This window comes from Panthera leo, chromosome C1 (genome assembly GCF_018350215.1).
Source record: "Panthera leo isolate Ple1 chromosome C1, P.leo_Ple1_pat1.1, whole genome shotgun sequence".
Lineage (NCBI taxonomy): Eukaryota > Metazoa > Chordata > Mammalia > Carnivora > Felidae > Panthera > Panthera leo.
In genome coordinates this window covers 168,511,332-168,518,798 of record NC_056686.1, presented here as the reverse complement: position 1 = coordinate 168,518,798, position 7,467 = coordinate 168,511,332, and the positions used below count along the sequence as shown (strand labels likewise).

General features: G+C 51.6%; 1 protein-coding gene across 1 annotated transcript; it reads left to right on the top strand.

Annotated features, from left to right (window-relative positions):
• The first annotated feature begins 5,674 nt into the window (after positions 1-5,674).
• On the top strand, positions 5,675-6,745 carry NEUROD1 (neuronal differentiation 1). The gene has a single exon (XM_042953182.1). The coding sequence runs from the start codon at positions 5,675-5,677 to the stop codon at positions 6,743-6,745; it is 1,071 nt and encodes a 356-aa protein (XP_042809116.1).
• The last annotated feature ends 722 nt before the right edge of the window (positions 6,746-7,467 follow it).

The window sequence follows — 7,467 nt, the reverse complement described above, 5'->3', positions numbered from 1 at the left end:
ATCACTTCCCAAATCACAGCCGCGTTGTGCTCCATCCAATAGCTCTAAGCGATTTGAGGGGTTGGGGGTTGGAATCAATTTTTTTTCCGTTCTCGCAGGTGCAATATGAATCAATTATCTTAATTAAGATTATGCCGCAAGCCCAGGAGATTTGGGGAGGACGGGTTTTGCGCTCGGGGCGACGGCGAGGCATTTTAATAGCTTCTCTCTTGCTCCCGGCTTTCCCCCGCCGCCTGCCTGTCGAGCCCGGGCAGCTCCAGCCTCTGGCCAGGACCTAGGCGCCCAGTGGCCTCCCTGGAGGCATAGGCGCAAACCTGGCGCCGCGCCGGCGATCTGGAAGGAGCCCGTAACATTGTCCTCTGGCTTCCCAAGGGCCTCTGAGCTGCCGGGCCTTTGAAAGACCTACGTACAGCTCTCTGCCCTAGGGCTTCTTCGGCCCCAGTGCCCTCTGGTCTCGCCCGCCTCTCAGTCTCCCACCACCTCCCACCTCTGGAACAGGCTCAGGCCAGAACACCCCTTTCCTGGGAGGGGAAGGGAGAGGACTCGAGGGCCACTCGAGGTCGGTGGGGCCACCCGAGCCACACTTGAGTCTTTCATTGAACGCAAGCCTCCCTTTGCAAGCAGCAAGCATCTGTTTCCGCGAGAAACAGGTCACCGCCGGGGACGGCGGTCCTGCCCCTGCTCTTTATCTAGGCCCCGCGAAAGCGTTGAACACCCCACCCCCACCCCCCGCCGCCCGCTACACGCTTCTCAGTCCCCTCATCCTGACCACAGGCCTCCTTCCATCCCCCTCCCGTACACGGTGGCACACGCCTCCCTCCCCCCATTGTCCCCGCCCAGGCCACAGCCCCCTCTCCCCGACCCCAGCCACAAGCATCCTCCCGCCCTCCTTCCCGCCGGCGCTCCTGCTGCCGCTTTAACGGCCGGGACCGCCCGGCCCGCGCCGCGCGCTCCAAGCGGGGACCCGGGGGGCGACAGATTTGGGGCATTGCTCGAGGGCAGTGAGTCATGAAAGCGGCTTTTGTTACCCGCGCGTGCGGTTCGCGTGCCGCTCAGCAGCCTGCAGCGCCCAGTGGGGACCGGAGCTGGAGGAGTACCGCTAACGGCAGCGCGGGCAGAGAAGAGAGACGGGGCGAGAATTCAGGGAATCGGGAGGGGAAAAGTGTGCAACTGTCGAAACAAAGTCCAAAGAGGGAGAGGAAAATAAGGAGGCGGGGTCGGCGACTGTGCCTCAGTCCGTCCTTTTCCAGCGTTACCACCACCACCGTTCTTCTCTGCCCCCACTCTCTCGCGTTGTCCCCTCTCAACAAAAAGCACTTTAATCTAGGTCTAATCTGCACTCCTCCCTTCCCCGCCTGACTACTCGGCTGCCGCCTGGGGAAGGTCCAGCCACACTCTCTGGGCGCCAAAATTCCCTCGCTGGGGGATCGACGTTCCCCGCGCAGAGGAGGGTTTGCACCCAAGCTCTGTGGGCAGGGAAGCTCAATGAGAGCCACCGTGAGACCGAACCTCGCCAGGATTCTGGAACATCCCGGAGTAGCCTTTTCTTTGTACACACTCCCAGGCCTGGGGAGACAACGGGCAGTGGGATTAGGGGTGAATTTATTAGAAGGAGAGGGAAGGACCACGTCTAATAATTCTTGCACTTTGCGAATTTGAGTCCAGGCTGGAGAAACACCCGGGTTCTTTCCCGCCTGGAACATCTGGTTCCACCAAGAATCTCCTGCATTCCACAGGAAGTCGCAAAGTGAGGAAGTTTCTGCTACCCAGGGGGAAGAGGGATCCCCTAGGTCATCCCCAAGTCTTCGGGCAGCTGGAGCCATCTCTTGCATCCTCCCCCAACATTTCCCCTGAAGCTCCTCTAAGACAGAGGAGTAAGAGCTAGGGCTCGAGTTCCACATCCCAGCAGCACGGTGGGCTAGCCCATGGGGCGGCTGCCAGGATTGCAGGGAGCACTTGGTCCAGCCTGGCCTCCAGTGTCGTGGACCCGCCTCTTCAGGCAGGTGACTTCGATGCCCCTTGAGTTTTAGCCCATCACTGATGATACAGATGGCGCAGGGGTAAATAATGAGACTAGGTTCTTAGGTGCATTCTTTTATCTTCCTCTGTGCTCTTCGTACACTGATGAGTGAACGCAGAAAAGCAAGACTCTCTACAGCTCTTCTCTTGGAAACTCAGTACAATTCACGTCACGCTTTCCGCAGCGGGTCAGGGCGCACACTCCCTCCCTTTTTCCCCCTTTCAGATTTGTGCTGGATGGGGAAGGGTGCATACACCGCCTTCCAGACACCGGTGATTTCGATAGAACCCTTTTCCCCTCTCCACAGCGTCCCCCCTCTGGTTCCCAGAGGCACCTAGCTTCAGCCTCTCAACCCTGACACTGTTTGCAAACTCAAGGGGCTTTTAAAGCAACTGCCTTTAAATAAGCAATCCAAGTTCGACAAATTCATTTCAGGGGGCTACAGGTCTGGGAGGGATAGGGGTTTACTTAAGGGAGGATTAGAGATGAAGCTGGTGGCGAAGGAATGGAAAAGATGTAATATATAATGTATGATTCTAAAACATGCCTTGGTGGGAACGAGTAAATAAAGAATCGCCATTTAAACACAAATATGGCTCCCTCAGAATTAGTCTGGAATCTCTGGTCTTTGCCTGACATGCAAGGTGGAGGTGAAGACTCATCAAGTCAGAGTCTTTGAGGTCTGGAGGAGTCATGGCCATTAACCCTTTCCAAAAAGAGGAGAGAGAAGAAATATTTAACATAGGCCCATTGCATCCTCCCATTGAAAAGGCTTGTCTGAACCAAGTACCTATTTACAGGCCTGAGAGTGGGCAGTGCCAGCCTGTGGCACGGAATAAGAGGCATCGGATGAGGGCATCCTTTGCAACAATCCAATGGCCTTGGTTAAAAGGCAGAATCCAAGCATCAGAGGAATACCCCAGCTTTCACATCGAGAGCTCTAAGGCCAAAGGAGCCAAGGCCTGAGAGCGTGGACTAGCTTGCGCCGAGGACAAGGACCTCTGCGGGGAGGGAGGTTGATGTGTTGAGGGGTCTCCAGGGACAGAGGCAGCTGAAGGTGAGGGCACGCCAGGTTGCATGTATGGTGAGGTAGAGTGACAGGTACTGTAGAGGCTGGGAGTGAGTGATCCAGGTAAAGAGGCTAGAGGACTAGCATCAAAGCCGAGTGCACAGATTAGGCCGTTTTTGTATGGCGTACGTTTTCTTAAGGGTTTGATGGAGAAGAGGAGAAGCCACCCTTTGGCGCCAATAAGCAAAGCGTCTGCCAAGCGGGGGAAACCAAGAGATGGACAACTAAGAGAGGGCAGAAAGTCTTGGTGCTCAGAAAGCCAATGTCTGGGCGCGGCATCCTACGGAGTCAGGACGCTTCACTGAGCGCCTCAGTCTCCAGGCTTCGGCCTCTTTCACCTCCGCCCCACTTCCCGCCCCTACGCAGGCCACTCACTCCGATCTAAACCCAGTCTACGTTAGCTTTCCCGCTCCCTTCCCTCAATTCCCCTCCCCCCCTTGCCCCCACTCCCTTCTGCCGCCTGAAAGGGTTAATCTCTCCTGCGGGTAAAAACAGGTCCGCGGAGTCTCTAACTGGCGACAGATGGGCCACTTTCTTCTGGCCACAAAGGGGCCGGAATGGAGCGCTCCGCGGCATACAAATGGGCAGGTCACGTGGTTCCCGGCTCCTGGCTGGACCGGGAAGACCATATGGCGCATGCCGGGGAGGAAGGAGATGGGGCGGGGGTAGGGGTGGGGGAGAGGGGAGCTGGAGTTGGAGGAGGGTGGGAGAGGAGCGAGGCTGAAGGGGCGGGCGGAAGAGAGCGCTCAGCCTGGACGCGTGCGCAGACGCGGGACGCAGGGACCTGCTAGCCGCTCGGCTCCCGGGCCCCGCCTGCGCTCAGCATCACCAACCCGGCTATATAACCTGAGCGCCCGCGCGGCGGGGACACGAGGAATTCGCCCCACGCAGAAGGCACGGCATCCGGAGGCCCCAGGGTTATGAGACCATCACTCAGGACCTACTAACAACTGCAGGTAATTACAACCCTTTCGTTTTTGTTTGGGAATAAAAGCAGTAATTGAAGACCGGATGTACCTACACATATTATGAATGTGTGCGTTTGCGAGCGCGTGTATGTGTATTGAAGCGGGCATTCCTCCCCTAGATTGCCCGCAAGTACTAACACATTTCGACTTGCCTTACTCAAATACCCACCGCAGGCTTTCTAACAAAAAAGAAAAGAAAAGAAAAAGAAAAAGAAAAAAAATGTGTTAGTGATCTGGTTTTGAGGGGAAATTATAGGAGCTATTTTGAATTAAAAAAAAAATAACGCACAGTAACTCTGATTATTTGCTAGTAGTGATTTCAAAGTCCTGAAAGCAAATAACTACTTCACTTTCTCACTTCTTCCAATAAGTAAAAAGAAAAAAAGAAAAGCCCTTGTTACCAGATGTGTTTTGTGTGCATGTATTTTGTGCGCATTGGAAGTGCCAAGTTATTTTTTCAGTGCATAAAAGGGACATGGATACCTTGGTACACACATCCTGAGAAATAATTGTGTTGAGAGATAGTTTAGTTGAGAAAGTGAAAAAAGGTGGAGAAAGGGAGAGGAACCAACTCCTGCTACCTGTTACTGCTCCAGAGGCAGCCAAGTCCCTAGCAGCCACTGCAGAAGCCAGAAATTCAGTTGTCTCACTAAAGGCTTTTTATTTTCTTTATTAGAAGCGGCAACTTCACTATTGCCAATCGCTGACCATTATAATTACCCAATCTTTTAAAAAGAGGTTTGAGGCGAACTTTGAAAAGCCCCAATAAAGAGCGGGCGGCTATTTCAATGGGCTGTTTATTAGAGAAGAGCCTTCCGCACCTGATCCCAAGCGCATGGAAGGGTGCTCTGTGCGGTGCCCCCAGCCCTGGCCATATAGCTAGTGCTTTTGTACAAGGTGGAAATTCAGCAGAGGGGTAGTGTTGGGAGGCGAGAAAAGAAAGGCGAGGGTGGCATGCAAGACCCCTGCCCACTTTTGTTGCCAAATGTTTCGTTGATGGTGAAATAATTTGATGGAAACTACTTTTTCTCCACCATGAATTTGCTCTTCAGTCTCCGGTTAGTATAATCGTCTTAAAAATCACTGCCACCGTGAGTAAATTAGGTAATGTCTCTTAACTGTAATCGCTAAGTGCCAAGAAGCCAGGGAAGAGAAGGGAACAAACAGAATTGCAATTTTCAAAGTCATCATTTTTTGTGTGTGGATTGTGACTTTGAACTCATGCAGATAACCATGAAGTAGTGAAACATTTGCTCCTTTTCGTGCATATCATCCTGCTACATAATCACCATAAACACACTTTTGCCAATCGTTAGAAAACATACACACAGGAGTGCACATACACATATATTTACTCCCTCCCCCACCTCCAGCCCTGCCCTGTCTCCTGTATGCCAGTGGGGCACACACACGCCATTATAAAACAAGCCATTTAACTTTTCCTTAGGGGCATCCATTTTGTAATGAGCTGGTACTTCTCTTTACATGGATTTCTATAAAGTTAGGTAGGGAGTGGTAGCTGAAGGCACAGGTAGTTTGTAAATGTAGCATTTTTCTCCTTTTCTTTCTGTTCCTCTCCCCCCCCCCCGCCCCCTGTTGAATGTAGGAAATTGAAACATGACCAAATCTTACAGCGAGAGCGGGCTGATGGGCGAGCCTCAGCCCCAGGGTCCTCCCAGCTGGACAGACGAATGTCTCAGTTCTCAGGACGAGGAGCACGAGGCAGACAAGAAGGAGGACGACCTCGAAGCCATGAACGCGGAAGAGGACTCACTTAGGAACGGGGGAGAGGAGGAGGACGAAGACGAAGATCTGGAAGAGGAGGAAGAAGAGGAAGAGGAGGACGACGATCAAAAGCCCAAGAGACGGGGCCCCAAAAAGAAGAAGATGACCAAGGCACGCCTGGAGCGTTTTAAGCTAAGGCGCATGAAGGCCAACGCCCGGGAGCGGAACCGCATGCACGGGCTAAACGCGGCTCTGGACAACCTGCGCAAGGTGGTGCCCTGCTATTCCAAGACGCAGAAGCTGTCCAAAATCGAGACGCTGCGCCTGGCCAAGAACTACATCTGGGCTCTGTCGGAGATCCTGCGTTCGGGCAAAAGCCCTGATCTGGTCTCCTTCGTACAGACTCTCTGCAAGGGCTTATCTCAGCCCACCACCAACCTGGTTGCCGGCTGCCTGCAGCTTAATCCTCGGACTTTCCTGCCTGAGCAGAACCAGGACATGCCTCCGCACCTGCCTACCGCCAGCGCTTCCTTCCCTGTGCACCCCTACTCTTACCAGTCGCCGGGGCTGCCCAGCCCGCCCTATGGTACCATGGACAGCTCCCATGTCTTCCACGTTAAGCCACCGCCGCACGCCTACAGCGCTGCTCTGGAGCCCTTCTTTGAAAGCCCCCTGACTGATTGCACCAGCCCTTCCTTTGACGGACCCCTCAGCCCGCCGCTCAGTATCAATGGCAACTTCTCTTTCAAACACGAACCGTCCGCCGAGTTTGAGAAAAATTATGCCTTTACCATGCACTATCCTGCAGCGACCTTGGCAGGGGCCCAAAGCCACGGATCAATCTTCTCGGGCGCCGCTGCCCCTCGCTGCGAGATCCCTATAGACAATATCATGTCTTTCGATAGCCATTCACATCATGAGCGAGTCATGAGTGCCCAGCTCAATGCCATCTTTCACGATTAGAGGCACGTCAGTTTCACCATCCCCGGGAAACGTACCCACTGTGCTTACAGTGACTGTGGTGTTTACAAAAGGCAGCCCTTTGGGTACTATTGCTGCAAAGTGCAAATACTCCAAGCTTCAAGTGATATATGTATTTATTGTCGTTACTGCCTTTGGAAGAAACAGGGGATCAAAGTTCCTGTTCACCTTATGTATTATTTTCTATAGCTCTTCTATTTTAAAAAAGTAATATGGTTAAAAAAAAAAACACCACAAATTTGGTGTAGCTGTTTTCAGATCATATTAATTATCTGATCGGGATAACAAAATCACAAGCAATAATTAGGATCTATGCAATTTTTAAACTAGTAACGGGCCAATTAAAATATATATAAATATATATTTTTCAACCAGCATTTTACTACTTGTTACCTTTCCCATGCTGAATTATTTTGTTGTGATTTTGTACAGAATTTTTAATGACTTTTTATAATGTGGATTTCCTATTTTAAAACCATGCAGCTTCATCAATTTTTATACATATCAGAAAGGTAGAATTATATCTAATTTATACAAAATAATTTAACTAATTTAAACCAGCAGAAAAGTGCTTAGAAAGTTATTGTGTTGCCTTAGCACTTCTTTCCTCTCTAATTGTAAAAAAAAAAAAAAAAAAAAAATTGCACAATTTGAGCAATTCATTTCACTTTAAAGTCTTTCCCTCTCCTTAAAAAAAAAAAACA

Excerpts from the sequence above, each read along its gene's own strand:
- NEUROD1 (XM_042953182.1), top strand. The coding sequence starts at position 5,675 with ATGACCAAATCTTACAGCGAGAGCGGGCTGATGGGCGAGCCTCAGCCC.